This window comes from Sander vitreus, chromosome 16 (genome assembly GCF_031162955.1).
Source record: "Sander vitreus isolate 19-12246 chromosome 16, sanVit1, whole genome shotgun sequence".
Classification (NCBI taxonomy): Eukaryota; Metazoa; Chordata; class Actinopteri; order Perciformes; family Percidae; genus Sander; species Sander vitreus.
Window position 1 is genome coordinate 4,868,224 of NC_135870.1, and position 24,618 is coordinate 4,892,841.

Here is a 24,618-nt window from a genome sequence, read left to right on the forward strand (position 1 = left end):
TACAAATCTGATTGACTGTACGTCTCTTCCAGTTCATCTCGGATGGCTACGCTTCCCACCTGTCCCAGCTGGAGTACAACCAGAGATCTCGTCCCGCCAAGTCCGGTAGCACCCGCATGGTCCTCCGTAAAAGCAGCTTTGGGATGGGCGCAGCCGGAGGAGACTTCCTTCGCAAGCGCAATCACATCTTTCGCACCATCTCTCAGCAGCCCGCAGTGGCGGGGGCGGCCTCTACGAACCAGCCGGGGCGGACCGAGCGAACCCTGAGCCAGTGTGAAATGGAGCGAGATCGAGGGGTCGGGCCAGGAACCCAGAGGAGCATGAGTATAGCTGCAGGGTGCTGGGGTCGCAGCGGGAGCACCAAGGAGGGCAGCGGAGGGTTACTCGGCCCGAAATAAGGTTCAAGGTGGAGCTGTGGTGTTAAAGGACCCGGCCTGAACCACCATGATCTCTGGATTAGACACAGAGAGAAGAGAGAAGGGTGGAAGAAGACAAAATGGATGTAGGGTTTGTATTTTAGAAATGAAAGAGACAGAGACGGATACAACATGAATGACACACTTCTGTAGCATGACTCTTTTACAGTAATACTTTTATAGGATACATCGCTAACTATTCAAAAAAGATGACGAGGAAGGATTAAATGAAATATTGTAAGCCTTAAACTAATCTTGTCTAACGGGACCCCACCTCCCCTTTCCAAACACACACGTAAACGACACACTGTCCAAACATTCACACTCTCATGAGCTCAGGACAAACTGCAGAGCCAGATTCATCTTCAAACAGCCGAGCACGTTAACTGGCAGCCATGGCAAAGAGCCGATGGCTTTCACGTCTGATTCTGTCCCACTGTCAGCTAGGCGACAACATGTTTCAAACACAACAACTCGCCCCAGAAATGACTGGCAATAAGTACAGAGTGTAGAATACAGAGTCAGTTCATCCAAATTACAAAAAAAGACAAACCTATTTTCTCACTTACCTCTTGTGGTACCTTTCCATGCAGGTAGTTTTGGTTTTGTTTGTCCAGGATTGGATATGTCAGAGATGACTGCCTCATTTTTCTTGCTATGAGCACCACAATTGCATTCAGGTGGAGACAGACATCTCAGACCGTTGGGCACATAAAACCAAAATTGTCTGCATGGCTAGATATAATCAGAGGTAACTTAAGTGAGAAAATATGTATTTTTTGTAGTTTGGGTGAACTTATCCTTTAAAAACCTGGGAGCTGGATTTAAAAATCATGAAATATAATCATCATGAATTATCAGATGTGAAAGTACTTGTCTTTGTCACAGAACAATTTTGTTCCTCACTAATATGCTACATGTGTTTAAATACATAACGCTAGTTTTCATTCCCCCGTGTGTGTGTGTGTGTGTGTGTGTGTGTGTGTGTGTGTGTGTGTGTGTGTGTGTGTGTGTGGTGGGGACTCTGTAGTATTATCCCTTTCAGTGTGGCCGCTGGGCCATCCAAGGCCTTAATATCCAACAACATACTTGCTCCACCGATGGAACAGACCGCAGACAAACAGGGCATGCAGCATTAAAGCAACAACTGAAACTATGTACAGTCCACAGCAACAATCCCTTTATATATTCATCTGCTTGCAATACCTCTGATCCACCTGTTGGTGGTGTTCTGTTCCCCACATGTGCTGCTGCTGGGACAGATGTTTTCCCCGGCTTTTTGCTCTTTTGGACGGATGGGGGATTGGATGTTATGTTTCTGCTGAGGAGCCTGTTTCATTTCAGGCTGGATGCCAGGAGGGACAGAGACATTATTCCCATATAGCTTTCACTTACAGAGACCTTTTAATCTTTCAGTATTTTTACCAAACGGACTGAAGAATGGGCCGGTAGTGATTCAGCATGAATGTTGAAAAGACTGGATCGATCCTTTCGGTGGTGAATGTGGAGAAAACCACTGGTGCCCTCATGAGAGCAAACATCATGTTGTTGTTTCTGTCTACTAAACTGTATATTTTCATACAAATGGGATGTAGATGAAGAGGAAGAAGCCACCTTACATCTCCAATCAAAAAACTAAAACATTGTGCACAATATAGTTTCCAGTGCTGATGCCACCCTCCCTCATTAAAGCATAGGTTCACAGTTTTTCGAGTTTTAAAATAATAATGAAGGTATAGTATTAACAGTTGTTCCGTCTGTTTATACTCACCATTAGAACATTTCTAATTTGCTTCCAATGGAAGTGATGGGGGATGAAATAGTTCTGTGTAAAAACTTATTAATGTGAAGGTTAAGCAGAGTGAGTTAGTCAAATCAAGTGGAAATCTATAGACTTTTTAGTATGAAATTAGATCAGATCACAGTATGCGCCTTACTCCGGAAATCATGTCATTTAAATTATTTTTTTTTCTCTCGAGCCGTCTCTTGCCCTTCCTTGAATTTGTCTGACGAGTCCGGCATCGGCCCGTACCGACAGAAGTTCCCCAACCTTGTTGTATCTCCAGTTGGACGTATTCGTTGCCTTTTTTTCGTGTAAATCAGCCTCCTTCTTCACCCTCGGATATTTGTTTTCTGTTGGTATTGCGTGAGTTGACAGAAACTTCATCAACACGCCCACTCGCTCGCTGTAAATTCCCACACTTTTTGGGCTCATTTGGAGATTACACAAACTTTGTACTTGGGACTTGGCAGGGTCAAGACCGTTAGATGTCCGGTCCAACTAATTCGGACATTTGCCCTCTCACATACAGCTCCGCCAGGTAATGTCTAGATAAATTCAGGTTTGCAGTGCATGTGTAAAAGGGGAATTAGATAACTTTAGATTACTGGATTTCGTCCTCCATCACTTAGAGTGGAAGCACATTAGGAAGGGATCTTTTAATGGCCAGTATGAAGAGGAGAAATTATTAAAGCAAGCAAAAACTGTTTCAATGTTCAAATAGGCACCTGACATAACTAGGCTATTGTTTTAAAAACGACTTGAGAAATTAAGAACCTCTTCTTTTAATAATTCAATTCAATTTATTGTCATTCAGCATGTTAGACACACAGAGAACGAAATTCGCTCTCAGGACCAGCAATATGGCAGTGGCAGTAATTCATTAGCCTATGATTAAAAAAAAGATAAGGTTTGAATATAGAATGAATAGGATAAGAAATAAAATCAGTTCTTTAAAAACAGAGTATTTCAGGGCATCAGCGGTCCAGAGGGTAAAGTGCACAGTTCAATAAAATGCATACAGTTCTTTAGGGAAGAGGGATGGCAGCAGCACACATACACACACACACATACAAGCTTAAGCTTTTGGATGTGTGGAGTGGTTGTACCTTTTCATTTTACTATGCTGCTGTTTTATTTATGCCCAACTTCCACACCACACAAGAGTGTCTGTTTCCACTCTCTGTGTGATCAGCAATGTCTTCAACCTGACGAAAGCCAAAATCATTCTCTAAATACTGTAGTTAATCAACTGTGTAACCTCATTGTTGTTTTTTGCACTAGTTTACGGTGGAAATATACTGTAGTTACCATCTCGTGTTGCTACATTTGGACACCTCTGTAGTGCATGACACATTTTGTTCATTTCAGGGTATACTGTATGTGCAGGTAGGCACAAGTCTGTACATTTTGTCAGAATATGAAAATAATGTTAAGTTTATGTGCCAAACAGTAAACCGGCCTAGAGGAGAAGTATTTAGACCAGGGGGGTTTTTCAAAGTGTGACACCTTTGTCCTCATATTATTACTCTTTGTCTTACTTCTATTTGGAGTATCATCGTGCTCTATGTTTTTGAGCTTCAGTTCCTATAATGCTTTGGGAGATGTAAACATGACGCATGAGTTACGCTGTAAGCTACAGCTTGAGCTTCATTTTTTTAAGCTTAAATTTGTTTACATTTTGACAATTAAAAGTATGCCGGATTAGCTATTAGCACTTCCAGTCAGTAATGTACCCACAGATGTACAGATAACTATCACTGGATTACGTTGATACTAAGGAAAACTTCTGAAGTTATATATATATATATACATAAAGCGTCTTTTTTTCTGTGATTTCTAAGCATACTTATGGATGTTAATTGGCACAGGTCCCCTGGAAGTGTAAGTCAGACTGAATCTAAAGATATGTGTATTATGTTTTTGTGTTAAGATTTGACTGAGTTATGACTCCAAGAATGAGTATGAATTATGGCGCAATTTGCGACAATTGGGCACCAACTGTTTTAGTGTGCTTTCACATCTGTAGTTGGTCTGGACCAGGGGCAAAACATTATACACTGTAGCATTTATCAGCTGTTTCAGTTCCTTTCCACACCAGGTCCGAATCAATTGATGAGTTGGTGAAACGAACCAAAATGCAGCAAAACAAGTCACGTGAGAACATTCACGTCATTGACCAGATGTGTTTTTGAACGCATTTCCTAAACTGCTCTTTGATTGGTCAGACTTAACATGCGGGGAAATTCCAACGGAACTCAAGGAAGTAGACAAAAAGAGGAGAAAAGCCAGAAGACAACACGCCACTTTTGCAAGTCTTACTATGTAGAGACAACTAGCCCTGGTCATCATAGCACAGCGCTGCTGACTACGGCAGCTAGTTTAGTCCAAAAATGCGCAGTTTTTCCAGCAATTGGGTCTGTTCGAGATCACGTTCTTACCACAAACTAACCGCTCCAGGACTGTTTGGTCCGCTTTTGGTGCGCATCCGAGTGTGATCGCTGCATTCACACCTGCCCAAAACGGACCGTACCAAGGGGGAAAACAAACTCTAGTCCGATTCAACCGAACTAAATGGTGTGAAAGCCTCCTTAAAGTACCTTTATAGCGTCCATGAGTTGTGTGCCACAACCCCTGCTACAGCAGTTGCAGACAAAACTACGATAACTAACTTCCCATTGTTTTCTGAACACCTGCATGCACCTGTCTCTTTCATCTCGCCCATTGTCTTTCCCCCCCTGGGAGGCGGCACAGTTTGAAAACCCCTGATTTAGACTGTAACCAACCTTCTATTATAGTAAGAAGGGGAGAAGTGTACTGAGAGCATTTGCTTACTGCTTTGACTGGACTTTGATGCTTTTTGGTGACTGCACCTTTTTAATATAATGTTGTCCATGTCTGAGAAAGAAAAGCTTTGACAGAAAACTGAAGGTGTCTTTTTAATCTTTGAATTGTGAGCAGAGGCCGAGCATGTTGCTGTAATCGTGGACAATAGGCTCTTTAAGTCATTGACTTTTAAATTGAGTTTCTGTTGTGCTGTGGGTGGCAGATTTTTGGCTACAAACACATTGTTCCCCTTTTAGCCGATTGGCTGCTGAGTTGAATGTCCGCCCATTTGGATTCTGAACTGGTTGTTCAGGAGCCATGGCTGTCAGTGTACATACTGTAAAGATGTATATGTAGGAGTTATTTATTTACATAAAGATCATGATGCTACTCTGGAAATTTCAGGTGAAATGTATTTGAAAATATGTAGCATTTTATTTGTCACTTTGGCGGTCATTAAGACAACGGACCAACACAGAAAGGTTTTTAGTTTTAGCAGTGCAATATTATCGTTCCAATCACAGCCAGGCAAACCCGCTATCTCAGCAGCTCAACAGTGACCGCCCACTTTTTGATCGGCTCTGGTTCCATAAGTGATTTTCATTATTCAATATCTCCATTGACGTTCCATTAAATGTTTATATAACAAGCCTGGAACCAAGCCAACCTGCTACGAGATGAATCGTGACCATAAAAGATTTGATTTGCCGCAAAATAACATTTTGAAAACAGCAAAAAAGGCAAAGGTACAACAAGACTGGGTACAGAAATGATCAGAGACTTCAATGGTAGCAGCTAGCCATAGCCACTCGCGGGTGCAGTAAACATTGACATCGTAACAGCGGGCTCCACCAATCAGAGACGTCACTGTTGCGCTTAGAATTGTGGGTAGTGTAGTACTTCTCCATGGCATTGCGAATAAAACATGTTTTTCTTAAAGGTCCCATGGCATGAACATTTCACTTTATGAGGTTTTTTAACATTAATATGAGTTCCCCCAGCCTGCCTATGGTCCCCCAGTGGCTAGAAATGGTGATAGGTGTAAACGAGCCCTGGGTATCCTGCTCTGCCTTTGAGAAAATGAAAGCTCAGATGGGCCGATCTGGAATCTCCTCCTTATGACGTCATAAGGGGAAAGGTTACCTCCCCTTTCTCTGCTTTGCCCGCCCAGAGATTTTGGCCCGCCCATGAGAAAGAGAGAGAGACATCATGGCTTGAAAACAAGCAAAGTGGCAGTTGGTCAAGGCCACACCCCCACCCTCCACCTTGCCCCCCCCCCCTCTCCTCCTCAAGAGCATTTAAAGCTACAGACACAGAAATGGCACATCCTAAGGAAAGCTCATTGTGGGACTGGCTCTAGTGACTGTAATTCTGCACCAAGGCTGAATTTCAGGAAAGAGACTTCAGATACAGTATTAGGAGACTACTAAGGTCTATATATAAGCATCCAAAAAGCAACATGTCATAGGACCTTTAAAACAAGGTTGATTTCATACAGACTTCTAGCCTCTACAGGAGCAGAAACTATCTTTTCACAACCTTGTAGCTTGTGGTCAGTCTACCTCGGATGGTTTAGACATCATGGCTGATAATCAAAATCCTTATGGAGAAAATGAATGTGATTTTTACTTCCGGAACCACACTGTTGAGCTCTATTCAAGCTACAGGCAATCCACAGTCTGAAAACACACACACACACACACACACACACACACACACACACACACACACACACACACACACACACACACACACACACACACACACACACCACCTGCAGTTGTGTTTCACACCTCGTGAAAACTATTTGTATCTGATCTACTGTTGACCTCTGCTGTCTCTCTTTACAACAGTCAACTGCTGAGCATTTTATAGGACTTACCGTACCTATTTTTCAAACTGTAGTATTTTACAAAACCTTTGAAATATAACTGGAGACTGGTTTTTCAGTGAGCAGTGATGGATGCATGAAAAAAGTGAAACCCCATAAACGAAGCAGCTCTATTTAACAAGCTGTTGCATGTCATCCAGTTGGATTGGAAGTACTTAACCTTCATGCTTAACAATAATACACCAGTTGTCCACTATGTCCTCACTGTTTAATGAAATATATATATCAAACCATTCTGCTGATTATATGTGAGAATATTACAATTTTTTTTGCCACATTTGGATAAGACGCTTCGAGACCTACAGAGCTTTACCTTCAGCTCAGTTTTAGAGATTACATTCAAGTTTGATATGTTCTGATTTGAAAGTATTTCACTTTATTTGAACCCTGTTATTTAGCATTTATAAGCAGTACAAACACATACAAACATACTGTAACACATAACACCATGTTATATAATTACAGTAGAGCCTTCTCTAAAACACTCTGAAGAAGGCTTTCTGCCGAAATGTATCAGCGTTGATTTATTGTGATGTTAGCCTATATTTAAATAAGTGAAATGACATTATTTTGTCCACTTTAACTTAACATTTTTTTTTTTTTATAACTGACTACAAACATAGTGTTACAACCCTTTTATTCAGTGTTAATATTGTGCTTGTAAATGCTAAACAAGGGGCTTTAAAATAAAGTATTATTTCTCTGTATGCTGTTAGCACCTGTATACAAAAGGCCATTACCTCTTCTTACATGATTGGAAAGTGTTATCCTTTTAATTCATAACATTAACTGATAAAAGCACTGTGTGTACTTGATTAGCAACACCAGTCAGTTGTTTTCAGACAGAGGATACAGTAGGTACTAATGTCTCCTATAGTTCATATATGTGTTCAGGCAGATCGGGCTGCCCTGCGCCCCCCCTTCCCCCGGCTCTCTCTCTACCATTGTCTGTTCTGTGGAATAAATACAATTGGACGGTAAATCTACATGTGTACGTGTGAGTTTTTGAGCCCTGCTACAGTGGGTCTGTTGGTCGGTTTCAACATTTTCAACATACATTAGGTATCTCAACAAATATTGGATGGACTGTTATGAAATATTGACACTTTGGTGTCGACATTTGTGGTTTTGATGAAAAGATCTCGACAGCTAATATACTTTTCTACCCATCCCTTTTCTTCTACAGTAGTCTTCATCATCTAGTCAAAATTAATACATCCAATACTTGACCAAACACCTATTAAACTAATGACGTTCACAGCTGTAGGCTACCTTATTTAGTGCTAACTGCTAATTAGGCTAACATGCTGTAGCAGCTTGACAAAGATTATATTTTTGTGTGCAGTCAACCCGCCAAATATGAAACCCAAAGTTCAACCCCAATGTATAAATTTAAATTTTAGTACTGTAGTTTATTAACTTAAATGAGTCCTTAACAGTTGAAAGTCAAGTTTAACGAGTCCATATCAACAAACAAACGGCAAAAGAACAGTTTAACAGTGGACGCAAAATAATGGCCAACAAAAACAAAACCAAGTGACCCCTCTTGTGAGTTATAAACCAGCTGTGAGTCTTCGGAAACACCGTTGTTGCCATGGTTGTTGCCTGCAGTAGTCTGGCCGGTGAGCAGCAGCAACGGGCTGTTTGTTGGTAGATTTATGGGGCGGAGGTTGAACTACGAAGGACGGACGTTTTCTGTTGTTGCCAGCGGTTGAAGCTAACCGGTTGTGTCACTCTGTTCGACCATAGGTATATAAACGACGTGTTCGACGGACTGAACTTATTCTACTGGTAAGTGAACGTGCGCCATTTTAGCTTGAAACCCGTAGCTGAGGCGGGGCGGGGGGTACGTGAGCATTTTTTTCTACGTTTTTCCGTTGCTGTTTTTGTTGCTTTTTGTCACTATTTTCGACCTGTTCTTGCCTTCCATTCCTTCCTTTTTTACTATGGTCTTTTTATCTACAAGTTTGTCGAAGTTTTTGTTTCCTATTTTCGAAAAACAATTCCGCCTTTTTCAAGGTTTTTATCACTTTTTTTGAAGTTCGTCTTCCTTCTACTGTTTTTTGTCACTCTTTTCTAAGTTTTTGATCCGATCTTCCACCAATTCTTGCCTTCCTTCTTTCTTTCTACCAACCTTCTTTCTTCCCAAAAGAAGTTTTTTTCATTTCATTTAAATGTTTTCAGTAAATCTATCGCTGGTCAGGGGGTACTTGGCTTAAAAACACAATTCAAATGGGGTACATTATTGAATAAAGAACCACTGGTATAGAGGATCTTTAATGATAATCAACCGGCGATGTTTTAAAGACGGCCGGAAGGTCTTTTAAAAACACTTATCGCAGTTCTTAAGGTACAATATTCTGTCCGCTGCACAATAAAAAAAGACGGTAAAGGTACTTTAGATATTTAGATACTATATTTTGAGACCTTTTTTTTTTATATTTACATCGAACAAATTTGGGCTGAGAACTACAGACAGGGTAGTAATTAAACTTGGAAATAATTGAGAGACAAAAACAAAATATTTAACTATTTTGCCAAACATTATTTTCTGCAAATCACTGAGCTCTTAATAAGTTCCCACACATGATTAAAAAACAATAGAAACAGAAAAATGTAAGATCTGAATCTATGAACTCTAGTGTTTGTAAAATGTGAATAAATAAAGTCTGTCAGAAGTAACAAATACACCATAATCTTAACATTTAAACGTGTTTACAGAATAAATAAGTACAGCAACAAGAAGTAGAGTTTCTTTATTTTGGCAAATGAAAAATTACTGTTTCAGTAATTGTTGTATGGAACACTGAAAACAAGTGCTTTGTCTTTGATTATAGTGCCCCCATCAGGCCATTTAATGTAATGCAAGTTTAATTTAGTTTTAAGATTCTCTCAATCAGACATATATTACATACAGTATCAACACAAACACACAGTGGCTCATTTTACACACAAACTCCACATGCCCTGTTCAACCCTGAGCTGTAACATGAGGGACGAACAGGAATAAAATCCTCCAAATATTGCACAAAATGACAAAAGTTGTTTATAAAATTGGCCAAAGTGAGGATAAGCTATGATTTGACTCTATAAAAATGTATTTTAAACATAATTATTCAGCTTTTTTGTTTTAAAATGAAGCACTTGTGACTTGTCACACATACAAAACCTTATAAATACATTTCACAGAGGGATAAAAGAGCAAAGACGGTCTGCTCTTTGGTTTAACAGATGGACGGATGCATGATGGGAAGCGATGGCAGCCTGTACAGTAAAGAGGTTGAGGACAGACCAAACGCACAGGAGACAGTAAGTCATAAAACCACAGCTGAGCTACATCAGCTCTTGACCTCCTCAGCGGCAGGCCTTCACCTTTCTGAAGTCAATATTACAGTGAAATATCATATATTTGATGTGTTTCTATAGTGCACGAGGCCTCTTCGGGGTTATCTGTTGGCTAGCTTGCTCCTCTTCCTGGAGTGCAGAGCGGAAAGACTTGACTTTATCTGAAAGAGGAGAGAATTTCACAGCACAGGTTACCAGTGGTGGAGTGTAACTAAGTACAGTTAACTGTACAAGTACTGCACTTAAAAGGACAAATCTGTGGTATTTGTACTTGAGTCTTTTCTTCTCATGCCGCTTTCTACTGAAGACTTATTCAGTAGACGTGTAAATCTCAACTTTTATCACAATACAATATTATATCGACTCTTTGAACAACAATTTGCTGATATCACAAGTCTGCCATGATACGGTTTGGATTTTGATTTATTTCAGGGGACTGCGATGGATATGAGACAATAATCATAAGCCCATTTAACACAATCAGTTACATTTATATCAACTCACAAAAAGCACCTAAAATATACTTTGACAATTTTAATACCGAGCTGTTCCAAACATTTAAACGAAAAAACAAACTATTCTTTTTTATTAAAAAAAGAATAAATATAAAGTTGAAGTTTCAAAATAAAGGTGCATCTTAAAGATATGTATCAATATTTAAAAGCCTTTTTTAACATCGTGGCCAGGGACAGATGAAAAATAGCCTTTTGAATCGGCTTTTAAAATCATGCTTTTTATTCATTTGCACTGTCCCCTTCTCGATGATAGTGGATCGTTTGGCCATGATCGCTTGAAAATATTTTATATTTTTATCTACAAAAGGGGGGGGGGGTCGTGCAGAAAAAGAATGGGAACCACTGGATTCATTGATTGGCAGACAAAAAATGAAAACAATTTTGATTGATATTTTTTAATCCAAAATAATTGTAATGTTTTAGTAATAATGGTGAGGTTTGGACTGTTGGACAAAACAAAGATTGTGGAGGTGTACCTTTGGGCTCTGAGTAATTGTGATGCCATTTCTCACTTTTTCTACAAACCAGATGAACAAATGATCTTTACCTCTCAGCTCAGTGAGAATGTCAATCTTCTGATCCAGGATTTGTTCTAGTTGAGTTGCAAATGATTCAACATCGTAGTCCACCTCCTCCGTCATTTCCAAAAGCACCTTCTCGTCTTCCAGCCAGCGGATCGACTCCTGTAAGGACACGCTGCAGCTTTAACACAACACTTCTGTGTTGTTTAAACTTTATAATGTAAAAAAAACAAGTTGATAAAGAGAAGGGGAATGAACATTTGCCCTAAATATGAACTAAAATGGACATTAGATATATGGTAAATATGGTTAAACAGTCTGTATTGATCTATATCCTTATCATGGTCATTGCATTTCTGTGAGTGATTTTTATTTTTACTCTTATGTATGTGTGATATATGTGTTTGTTGTGTTATGGTTGTCTAAGCTACTGGATGCCTAAAATTTCCATCGGGATGAATAAAGTATGTATGTATGTATGTATGTGTGTGTGTGTGTATGTCTGTAGGTTTTTGATTCTTACAGTATCTGTCAGGGTTTAGACACATTTTGATCGATGGATTTGCACACTTTGCACGTTAAAATAAGGTTCTTTGACTTTTCTGAGCTTCCTCTATTCCTGAAGGATCTTCTGTACCTGGAAAACGGCCCTGTGGTCCTCCAGAACCTGCTCCTCCATCTCCACCAGCTGAGAGACGGCTTCATGGAAAGTGAAGAGCTGCGGGGAAACCTCTTCCTCCTGCAGAGAGAATGGCCATGTTTGTTTTTACATCAGTGACACTGTGACATGATGGACTGCAGTCTGCTGGAACCCAAAAAACTGTGTGGCTCTCTACAACGGCCAGTATGAACAGGAAAAATGATTACGGCAACCAAAAACTGTTTAAATGTACATATGGGAATGTGAGTATTGTTTTAAGGCTTGACCTTTCCTTTAATTGCTTTGTTAAATCAAGCCTACATACACACGAGGGAATGAGTATCTGTTTGTCTTACGTTCTGTTCACAGAGCAGCTTCAGATCGTCTCTCTGTGGAGAACTGCCGACCCCCCACTGAGCCTCCAGCACCTCCAGCTGGTTATGTCCTCCCTGGTGGATGTCCATCGCTGCTGAAGGGTCCACCGTGAGCTCCTTCACCCTGAAATAACAATATGACTATTGTAACTACTGCTGAGGTATCCGATGTAGCAAAAAGGTTGGTAGTTGCATACAATATAAGGACATGTTGCTGGGGAAAATGCTCAAAACATTTCAGTGAAACAACACACACAACAGACTGACTGCATGCAAGCCTGGATAAAATAAAAGCAGGTCAACATCAACAAATAAAACTGGTAATGCAAAAATAAAATAAAAAAGGCAAAAGCTATCCTTTCTACTAACTTAACAAGTGATGTTGGGCCAACGTGCATTATCAACCTACTGTAAAGGCTTGTTAATACTCCGCAGCCAACAAGTACACGGACAGCTGCAACCCCACTCTGTCAATCTGTGGGGTGGGGGGGGGGGGGGGGGGGGATATATTTCTATAGCTCTAAGTGACTTTGGGACAGGAAGCACCAAAAAGTGGTTTAATGAGTAATGTCATATGACAACGTGGTGGTAACTTGAAAGACGTAGTAAATCCATCGTACTCATAAGTAGGGGAGAGTTCAGAGCGACTCCCTCCACCTCCGCTCTGGGAGAAGGGAATGTCTGAGGGACTTATCCCAAACTCCTTCACTCTGGAAACACGGCAGGAGAGAGACAGAAAAACCCAAACCCAAGAGGAGGAGACAGGAGAGGATCACATTATGCTTTGCAACTATTCTCACATTAATGTAATTTAAAGCTTTAAAAAAAGAAACAATCTGATTTACCTGTTGGCATATCTCAGCGTGTTCAAGGTGTTTTCACATGACGCCATTCCAGGAGAGATGGTCGCAATCTGTGCAGGCAAACACCATATTTATCAACAAAACTGTTAACTGAAAACAGTTATATTTTCAATGATGCATTCGTCCACGGGAGGTACAATAATATATGCACAGCTTTGCTTTTGTCTTACCATGCATGTTCTGGAGTTTTCTCCTATGAAGGAGTCTCGCAACACTTGGGTTAACTTGCTGGCTCTAAACGGAGTGTGAGGTTTGTTTCTGCCCAGCGCTCGAATGCACTCCTGCAGACAGACAGACAGACAGACAGACAGACCGGAACATCATCAGTGGCAGTTAGCCTAGACGACTGCAATTTTGATTGATAAGGACCGAGGAGGAGACCTTTAGTGCCAGCAGGCTCTTGTTGATCTCAGCTCCTTCGAGGCGAGTCTGACGGTCCGCGCTGGATGTGTCGGCTCCTCTCTCGTTCCCCGCCAGGTCAATAAGGGAGAACTTTCCGTGCATCTTCCCCCGCCGACGGAGAATGATCTGGAAGACGGCGTGGCTCCGAGAAGAGTGAGCGTTGGCCGAGGTCTGACCAGAGGTCCTGAAGGAGACGCAGAGACACAAAGCTTATCCTCGAGGACCAGTCCAAACCTTTCAGAACAAACTTCTGCTCTTGCTGCCGTTTAATTGAAACGATGGTCTCCTACCTGCAGCTGTTTCCCACTTCAATGAGTTTGAGGACGTCCTCTGTGCACTTCACCTCCCTCTCCTGTAGCCCCACCACCTGCACCTGCTGCTTCCCGTCCTCCAGGACCCGCAACTTGGTTTTGTTGTTTAGCAGGTCAAACACCTTATTTTAAAATACAAACACAAATAGGTTCAGGACTGAAAATGCAGCAGGGAGTTTTTGGTCAGTTATGCTTGCATCAAAGAGTCAGAGACAAGACAAACTCAGTCTTCCTCTTAAATAAATCTATTAATAAAGGTGTTAAAAGACACTTGCCTTCCCGCTGTAAATCTCAAAAAATGTGGCAAAGATTTGGAGATCCAACTTCTTGTAATTTGGTTTCTTAATCATGAGAAAGACATCTCTGGCTGCACAAGGGAAGAAAAAATAGAGACTTCAAAATTCAGTCAGAAGCAGTAACAGCAATGAGAATCCTGTAGAGTTATGGGAGAAACTAACCAGACAGTGCATAGATCCCTTTAGAGCAGTCCTGGTTCTTTCCTGAAAAGTCCCCTCCCATCGTCTAAAACGAAGATACGAGTTAAAACAGGAAATGGGCACTAACAGGGTTCCCAAAGGGTCTTAGAAGTATTACAAATTAAATTAAATTAAGAATTTAGGCCTTAACAGTATTACATTTTGTCTTGTCCTTTCGTAGGATTAAATAAATGCTGTAAAGTCATAAAAAAATATTTTGTGTGGGTAAATTCACTTATTTTTGTATTTTTTAGATTCATAGCATAAGCATGCAACAAATATATTATTAATTTTATCTTATTTGAGTACAAACAATTCACATAAATGTTTTATTAAATTCAGGTAATGTTACTCGATAATACTTCTTTTCTTGGACTTAAAATCCACACGGATTTTCTATTATATGGCTGTAAAGTTGACATTAAATTTCATCTTAAGTGGTGTAAAAAAGGTCTTTAACAGTCTTCAGTTTAACTTGAAGAATCCTGGGGGTACCCTGACTACATTTCTTTTAGTTCCATTCAAAAATCAAAGCACTCACATGTGTTTTTCCACTTCCAGTTTGCCCGTAAGCAAAACAAGTCGCCATCCCCCGCTCGAAAATGGTTTCAACCAGCGGCTGAGCAGTGAACCTGACAGAGAACATTATTTCAAAACGTCTTTTATATATTCCATATTGAACATTTTGGGGTTCTATAGAGAAAAACTGTACCTGTAAACCATTTCATTGGTGGAGTTCTCATCGAAGGCGTAGTCGAATCGGAACGTTTGGTTCTCCAGGTAGCGGGTCAGGTCGACTTTCTGCTTCGGCTCGTGGACCATTACCACGTCCTTACTGGGAATGGTGATCACATCCAAATCCTTCATTGTCAACTCTACGGAGACGTGGACAAAGACCTTTTTATTACAATTGCTGTTAATGCGTAAACGTACGCTACAAAAAGATGGCAGTTATTAAAACTGTTCAGACAAGGCGACTTTTAGAGGCATAAAATTTGCTTTGCTTTCTGTCCAAACACATCGGTTGTATAAAGCTACTCCGATTACCTTTTTTATTGAGTGGACGCGCCCGTACACACACACATATCCTGTGCTCCTCGATCTGAAACATCAAAAGGTACAGATACATTGGACTTTACATCATTTCTCAAGACATGCAGTCCTTTATGTACTGCATACCATGTTGCAGACATTGCAAAGAGTTTAGACATTTAATGCATTTATTTCCCCTCAAGTAGCTGTAAATTTGGAAAAATAAACTTATTCCACGCTGCAACATTGTTGATTGTTCAAGATAAACAATAAATCAAATCAAATATAAAAGGCATCATCCTCTAAAAAAAGTGACATTTACATGTGCAGTTTTCTACTGACATTTTCTTTCAACCAGTGTCTTTTGCGATATGTCGCAGCCTTTCGTGATATGGTTATTGCCCCAATTGTCAATAAAGTCTCTATCTATCTATCTATCTATATGGCGATAACGATTAAAAAAACTATATATTGTGCAGCCCTACTTAAATCACTGCTCAACTATCTGGACACCCTCACTTGTTTGTATTAACTGAATCTGGAAACCCGTCTCTAAACCAGACTCACCAGGTCGTTACTGGTTAAAGGTCTGTAGTCCAGACTGGCTCTGAAGTCTCTGATCATACACATGATTTCGTAGTTTGGTAAATTGACATCCACCTCCTGAAATGGAACAAAAAGCAAAAGTAACAAGTGAACTAACAAATGAAACCTATGCGTGTGTGGGTTTGCTCCTCACTTGTGCCCTCTTCTCTCTGAGCTCTTGTTGCTGAAGTCGTCTCTTCTCCCGTTTCTCCTGCAGTTTCTCAACTTCCTTCACACAGTTAGATTTCCTCCGTGCTGGAAAGAACGGCGGAAAACAATCACAACAAAAAGTAATTCATTTACAAATACTACATGAAAATGCTACTTATAGTCAAATGTTTCCAAAGCAACAAACCAAGAATATATAATAATATAATATAGTACTTTTGCATTTGATACTTTAAGTACATAACACTGATAATAATCACACTTTTACTTAGAAAAAATAAAAGCAGGACTTTTACACTCTCATTTTGTTACTTTAACAAATAAAGAGCTTCTAAATACCTCTTACGCCACTGGATGTTAATAGTTTTTGGACAACGATGGAGCTTTATCGTCACTGAAGAATAAAATATATCAGGCTTCGCATACATGCATAATACTTGTTTGTAGATTCACATTCATTGTTGGTTTTAAACATATAGTAATCTCCAGACTTATTGTTAGACGTGATTCTGCTGGATTTCAAATGTCATGCTTAGAGTGTTGAATCTGAAGACATATTTTATATTTCAATAGCAGTGTACATTTATGCTAATTGAAACATCCACAGCTGGAAACTAAAACAAGTGCTGTAGTATGAATCCAGAAGCCGAGCCAGTGAGCGACTGTGAAAGAGCCTTTGACGCCCTCGCACTCACAGCTGTGTGGGAGCATGACATCACTGGTTGTGGCCTCTGCAACATTACCCTCCGCCAGAAAATAACAACACACTAGGGCTGTGCAGTTAATCAAGTTTTGACCGTGATTTTGATTTTTAGCTCCTAACATTACAAAAACAATGTCATTTAGAAAAAGAGATTTTTTTTAACGTTACATTTTGCAAGTAAACTCCTATTTTGTCTGGTGTTCTGAAAAGGGAATTGAAAAAGTTCAACAAGGAAAGTATTCAACAAGGGTTTTTTTTTAAGTTCAATAAATGCAACATCTTTCCAAAAGTTAATGAGTAATCGTGTTAAATAATCAGGATTTCAATATTGACCAAAGAAATTGGGATTATGATTTATTTTTTTTCATAATCGAGCTGCCCTAGTTTTTATTTGATTTACTAAAATATTTTTCACTTGCAAATTGTTGTTTTAGCTGTAGTTTGGACTTGACTGAACCTCGGACATGTCTGATCCAGATGGAGAGGCTGTGTGTTACCGTTCTGCAGCTGTAGCAGCGACTGGTTGAGTGCAGACTGGGGAGCGATGGCTGGGGGGGGCGGCTCTGCAGCCTGGCTCTGCTGGCTGGGACGGGCCCGGGTGGTTCCCACCGCTGCAGCTGAGAAGTAAACAGAAAATATAGAGATAATAGTCATGCATTTGTGCAAGTTAAACAAACAAACAAACTATACAGTATAATATATAATATTTTCCACTCAAATCTACTGGTATCTTTTCATGCAGATAGTTTTGGCTTTCTTTAGAGCGGAAACGATTAGTCAGTTAATCCATTAGTCAATCGTCCAAAAATAAATGACTATTTTAATCATTTGAATGAATAAATGGTTTATTTTGTTCTACATTATAATGAAGATAGCACTACAATTTAGACGAATATGGAACTAACAAAAACATTATCATACATGTTTACACCAGTCCATTTCACACAATATAACTCACAATTAATAACTGAAAATGGAATAGGCTGAATCAGCGTGACATCGTGCAAACACAAAAATCACATCCGGGGAGACAAATAGCTGTTGATTGAATTGTGAAGAGATGTGAAATCTGCAAACTTGTTTATTTATTTCTGTTGTCATTTACAGCCGTAACTGTAACGTATAAAGATGTATATGTAGTCCGAGCTGTCTGATGTCTCTGCTGTGTTTATTTTCTGTACTGTGCTGCTTTGCTAGCGTCTTTGGTTAAGCCAAATCTGGCATTAGGAACACCAACATCTCACCGCTGGTCGAACTGACTGCTAGTTTGGTTGATGTCATTGTCTGTGGCCCAACAGGCAAATTAGCTCTCCAAGCTAAGGTTAGTCAAAGTGTTGATATGTGAAAGCATATATGCATTTTAGATGAAGGAGATGAGAGTGTATCCGGTTGTTCCTCGACTCTGTTGAGTCAGCGCCGTTAAATTGTCTGTACGGGACGCAGGAGGTTTCTACCTGGAAGTTATTGTAAACAAACAATGGCCCAATCCCAAAGGACTAAAGACTCACAGACTTAATTGATCTCAGGTGCTAAGTGAGTGAGTGTGTGAGGCCACATGGGCTCAGATAGGTATAAATGGGATTGGGACAGCACTTCACGAGATCACATGTTACATTGGCGATGTTTAATAACAAAGATGTTGCTGACACTTGCCGGTTTGGGAATTTTCATTTTAAGTCTGTTGCTTTCCACACGGCCAAGGCACAGGAGACGGCTGCCTGATTCCACGTTTTCAAACTCTTGTTTTACGAGCTGGACAACAGGCTGGTCTGTGTTCCGTGGTCGTGTGTCGTGCTGTTGTTTACCTTTGTAATTTCCGGATTTCCCCCATGGTCTCCGCGGTAAACGTCACAACGTTTAGAACTGTGGGTAATACCCTTTGGTGAAGTCTGCATCGATGCAGACTCACAGAAAGGGCTCGGTAAGTGTGTACTCAAACCCTCACGCCCTTTGAAATTCGACACTGGGACAACCCTAAGCCCTTACGAATTTCGTGAGAACACGCACCAAAGTCCGTGGGTCTGTGGGTTTGGGATTGGGCCACTGTGATTGGATCTATAGGCTGAAGCCCAAGGCTTATTTTTGCCTAGCCTTTACAATTCATAAAAAAAAACCAGAAAAAAAAAACCAAAAAAAAAACAGAATATCAGCAACGATCTGTGCTTTGATGTCTTTTTTTCCTTGATTTCTAGGCGGATCCATTGACATAAATTTGTGATGAGCAGCGGAGATAATGATGTCCTCACAAAATGTAAGTCACACTGAATCTAAAAATATGAGCATCATGTCTATGTGTCCAGATTTGACTGAGTTATGAAGATGTATGACTTTTAACCAGAGGTGTATAAAGTACTAGAGACCCATACAGACTACCCATACTGTACTAAAAGTAGCTCTATCAAAAAAGTGACTTGAGTAGAAGTAGAAGTGCTCTTTAAGCACCACACTTAAGTAGAAGTACTAAAGTATTCAACATTTTTTGTACTTAAGTATTGCAAGTAGTTTATTTTAAAATGTACTACTCAAGTACTGAAAGTAAAAGTACAAGTATTGTGTTATTTAGTTATTCAAGAAAGCAGTCAAAAGTTTGAATATCATATTGTTTATATTATGTCAAATGTTTAGCCAAGGCTGTAGCCAAAGGAATTAACAAATATTAATTATATTAAAAATAACAAATATTAACAAATACTGAAATAAAATGTACAATTATCACACTGTGCAAGTAAAATAAACATCCTCTCCAGCACAGTAACGATTAAAGCCCCCAAAAAAGTTATCACACACTAGCTAGTAACATGTGTGATGAACGGGAAAGTTAGCAAGCTAGCAAAGTGCAGATAAACTAGCAGCTTCACTTCACAGGGTCAAACGGTTAACATTCAGGACTCACTGCAGACTCAAACAACTCAGGAACAGCTTCATCTGCTGCAACAATAGCTAAATAGAAAGAGAACAAACTTACTTCGTCTCTGACTTCTGAACGGGCAACCGTAATGAAAAGAAACACAACGCGATCTCGGGGATTTCTTACGTAAATTAGCGTATGTAACTGACGTACACACACTAACCTACACAGTCTCCGTGGCGTGAGGAATTCACAACAGTAACGATGCAGCACATAAAAACATCTATCGGAGTATAAGTATTAAACTCATCGAAAATATGTACTCAAGTAAAAGTGGAAGTAGGAGAAAAAAATAATACTCCAGTAGAGTACAGATACAGCCTTTTAGTACTTAAGTAGAGTAGTGAAGTAGTTCTACTTCGTTACTATACAGCTCTGCTTTTAACACAAATTGTGGCAATCAGGCACTAAGGGTTTTAAAGAACACTAAGCACGGGAGAAAGTCGGTTTGAAAACCTCTGATTTAACTCAAACATACCTCTATTCTCCCGTGGAGGATTCTCAGCTTTAGGTATTGCTGTAGTCCGTTTGGTCTGAAAATATAAAAACAAAAAGACAACACCATAAAACATTACAGAGTTGAAAGTAGAGATGGTCCGATACCATTTTTTGCTTCCCGATACCGATTCCGATACCTGAACTTGCGTATCGGCCGATACCGAGTACTGATCCGATACCAGTGTGTCATATATTTTATTATGTTTTAAGAACTGTATACTACTATCCCTGTATGGATGTGATATGATTTCTATCTTTGTTGTCAGTCTGGCTCAGGTTAAACTCTTTGTGAAACATGAATGCCACAGAACGTTCTTTTATTCTCCAGTTTAACAGTCAGTTATAACGGAAAAAGAACATAAATAAACTACTTTAACGTATTTTTTCTTTAGGGCTTTATTACGTGGTATCGGATCGGTGCATAAACTCCAGTAATTCCCGATACCGATGCCAGCATTTTAGGCAGTATCGGAGCCGATACCGATACTGGTATCGGAACATCTCTAGTTGAAAGTAGACTGAGTTCTGAGACACTGTTCAATAACACTGCAAGATTAAAGACCTACAACAGTGGGTATCTGTCCCATTCATAGAGAATTACATGCTAAAATCATTATGGCAGTTAGCACAAATTGTCCCTAAAAATGTCTTTAGCAAAGTCTAAACCAAACCTGTACCCTTGACAAGAAAGTGAACAATCATGAATACTAATCTAAGAACATGTCATTGTAATGTATTATCTTAGAAAAGGATTGATAATGAGGAGCAGACCTTGGGGAGTTTGCTGGTTTTGGCAGCATTGGAGGGAGGAAGAGGAGCCTCAGGACTCTGTGGTATCTCCTCATCAGGAACAACATCTGGATTCAGAGCAAAGACGCTCTCCAGATCAATCTGAGGCAGAAACAAGACAAAGATTGATATTATTATTATAACAACAACAACCTAATCTTATTCAGATCAAGATCTCTCTCGCAAGAGAGACCTGTGTATAGAGAGCCGAAGTGAAACCAGAACTTCCAGGTTCTGTTCCAGTGGTCAGAAAAACCTCATTCAAAATCCCACTGACATTTGTAACAATTATAATAACTAGGGGGGCACGATTCAGAAAAGGTCACGATTCGATATTGATTTTTAAGCTCAAGCTTCGATTCAAAATCGATTTTTGATTCAAAAACGATTCTCGATTAAAAAAAACGATTCACAGTATGTAAATGTAGTTACTTTTTCCCATGTGATTGCAGTAGACATACAATTTAAAAAAAAAAAAAAAACATAATTCTCTTTTTTTTTATTAAAAAATATGAATCGATTTTTGGAATTTTATTAATCGATTTTGAAGCGGTAGAGCTTGAATCGCGATACGAATGTGAATCGATTTTTTTGCACACCCCTAATAAAAACTAAACATCCAGCCCTGGAACAGAGCCTTATCTACAGTATGTCGTGTAGCTCGCTTCATATGTTTAGAGATAAGGATGGTAGTTTTTTTTATAAACAATGAGAAATGTTTTTTAGCTGCCTTTAACGAACATCATTTCCCATAAACCCTAGACCTTCGTGGACTAAATGTCACAGCTCGTCAGAAGAGGCGAGTCCACGGTGGTTAGTTCAGACAGGTCCGTAACGACACAAGTACAGACAGGACCGAACAGAGATTACAACTAGAAAGTAGTGCTGCTCGATTATGGAATACTCAATCAAAATTATTTTGATCAATATTGAAATCACGATTATTTAACACGATTACTCATTGACTTTTGGAAAAATGTTGCATATATTGAACTTAAAAAATAGTGAAAACACCTTGAACTGTGAAATTTCCCTTACTACTTTTCCCGTTTGAACTTTTTGAATTCCCCTTCTGTACACAAGAGAATTAATTGCAAAGCCTTACTAGAAAGTTGAAAATGTACTTTAGAGGAGAGCGTTGGTCAGTTTTATGGATGCCGACGCATGTACCCGCGTTGTTGCGTTTAGGGCTGGTATCAGTAGATACTTTTTCATTTTACCAAATGAGTCCTGATTTCTTCTCCTCTTATTCAACTGTTGCTCAGAGGGATCTTTGTCTCTCTCTGCCCTTTCAGTTGTCAGTCTGGTTGAACAATAGTACAGTGTTTTATTCTCCATGTACAAAACTAAATCACATCTATTTGTAAAGAGGACTTTCCACAACCTAAAAGCATCAAAAAGCATTCAGACATGTAGAGGAGTACTCTCAGACATCTGACTGGACACAATAAAGCTTTTGTGGCAGGAGATTACAAACTTTTAAACGGCAGTGTATATTCTTATCAAAAACATATCTGCGATATTATCGTGTTTGATAATTTAAGTTAATCTGACCTAACACAAAACAATTTTTCGAGTGGAATGAAATCATGAGTTGCTACAGAGTTGGGCGGGCGCTTTCCTTGTCTCAATCATTTGGGGTAAGGTGGTCATAAAATTCAGTCCGAGCTGTATTAAGTCAATCTCTTTCCTGTCTTGACGTTCCGACAAAATCAAACGTGTTTGATATTATCTTAAGTTTTAAGTTATGGTAGTATAATCTTTTAGTCTGTGACTAAAAACTCAGTGACATTATGACAGATTGTCTTTAGATGTGAGATTGTGTCAGACCTTAGTCTTTTTCAGTGTCTTCTAGTGTTTGCTAGGCATTAGCCACACTTTATTTTCCAGAACCACTGAACTGACAGAAAGGAATTCGTAAGAGAGGTACATAATACAGGAAGTTAGTGGCAGCTATACCTCTTTCCCTTTGGTGTCTCCATTCTCGATCCACTCCACTGTCACACTGTCATTGTCCTCATGCAGTGATGTGACCATCGCCTGGTGTATTCGTCCTGCAAAGAGAGAGGACGTAAAGAGACGCTAGGCCTGCTCAGTGCTGCATGATGGGACTGTAGAGTAGATATTTGCTGCTTTAGCCTTTCATATACAGGAGGCAGACATTAACAAATCACCATGAGCTGAACACATCTCTAGCTGAGATGATCATTTTCAGATAATTTAATGCAGGAAGAAAATATAAAAAATATAATATTTTGGAGTCACATTTTGACACTAAAATAAGGATACTGAGATGCTAATGGGTGTGGCTCATGATGGATGATGATGAAGACTTTCCCACTATCATTCACAACTTCAAGAGCTGCATTTACTGGCTGTTCGATTAGATTCTTGGCAGTCTTATCCACACATTTGTATGGTAAAAAAATGAGCACAAAGCTGTTTTTAAAGCAGGCTATTTAATGCCAGCCAGAGGAGGGGAGAGGCCCCCTGCATGCAGCTATCCTTCAGCCCAGGATTCAGAGGCCACTGCTGGATGATGCAGTGCAGGTTGGTGCGGTTAATAACATGCATACTGGAGGGATAACAGCCATGATGCAGAGGAGAGGGGAGAGGAACCAGGGCAAGGTAGGGAAGAGCAGGTGTCATTTTTTTGGCCAGACAGCCGCACAGGTGGACGGACCGGCAGCCCGCTCCCCTGGCCGGCCGACCAGCCGGTGTCTACTTAACTGACAGTCGACAGTAGCATGACATAAAACATTTATGTTCGCGCAAACACTTTACTCTACGTTTTTTTTTAAAACGGTGAAAAGATGTAGCAGCTTGCTAGCTTAGCAGAAACCGTTTTAACCGTTTTTAACAGCGGTAACGTTAGCTCGTTGCACCCAGACCCGCCAGATGGAGAGCGGTGTCAGTGTCTGTGTGTGAGGAGCTAGCTACCTACCGTCGCTCCGTTTTATCTCCACGTAAATGCCCACGAAGATCTTTCCGAATACACCCGCCATCTCTCCTCGTGGGTTGTTTTTTTGTGTGCGTGCGTGTGCGTGCGTGTGTTGTCTCAAGTTGTGTGCTGCTGCTGCAGAAACTGAGGTCACTAGCGGTCAGTCATAGGAGAGGCAGGATGAGAGCAGAGGGAGCCGTTGCGCATGCGCGAGTGGTGAAGTAGTAAGAAGCATCTTCTGTAACGTTACTAGCAGCGGTGGAAAAATACTCAGATCTTTTAATTTTAGTAAACGTACTAATACCACACTGTGAAAATACTCTGTTAAATACAAGTCCTGCATTGAAAAAAAAGTTACTCAAGTATAAGTTTGTAAGTATAATCAGGAAAAGTTTTAAAAGTAGGCTATAAAAAATGTCCCCTGGGTCTGTCATTATATATTCATATTATATATTATATCATTAGATTATTACTCATGAACTAATGTAACAGCAGGAATGGCTTCCCAATTACGCAGAGCCCAAATAATAATACTAGTAATATTAATAATGCATTTTATTTATATAGCGCTTTTTTAACACTCAAAGACACTTTACAAAATGTTTAAGGAAAAAACAGATAATACGAACATTCA

General features: G+C 39.8%; 2 protein-coding genes across 2 annotated transcripts in view; one reads left to right on the forward strand and one right to left on the reverse strand.

The window, feature by feature from the left end:
- Positions 1-7,895, forward strand: part of pitpnm2 (phosphatidylinositol transfer protein, membrane-associated 2) — a 55,882-nt gene extending 47,987 nt beyond the window's left edge. Inside the window, exon 27 of the mRNA XM_078271295.1 lies at positions 33-7,895. Within this exon, the coding sequence (XP_078127421.1) occupies positions 33-398 (366 nt within the window). The 3' untranslated portion in view covers positions 399-7,895. The remainder of the gene's footprint in view (positions 1-32) is intronic.
- Positions 7,896-9,654: 1,759 nt separating this feature from the next.
- LOC144531300 (kinesin-like protein KIF2A) lies at positions 9,655-24,062 on the reverse strand. The gene is made up of 20 exons (XM_078271358.1): positions 23,988-24,062; positions 23,003-23,097; positions 21,026-21,145; positions 20,235-20,289; positions 17,346-17,459; positions 16,132-16,232; positions 15,960-16,055; positions 15,408-15,462; positions 15,073-15,235; positions 14,902-14,992; positions 14,343-14,406; positions 14,160-14,251; positions 13,864-14,006; positions 13,553-13,757; positions 13,342-13,452; positions 13,154-13,221; positions 12,291-12,432; positions 11,932-12,033; positions 11,321-11,456; positions 9,655-10,419 (listed from the first exon to the last, which is right to left on the reverse strand). The coding sequence occupies exons 1-20, from the start codon at positions 24,046-24,048 to the stop codon at positions 10,334-10,336; spliced, it is 2,100 nt and encodes a 699-aa protein (XP_078127484.1). The 5' UTR covers positions 24,049-24,062; the 3' UTR covers positions 9,655-10,333.
- Between the last annotated feature and the right edge of the window lie 556 nt (positions 24,063-24,618).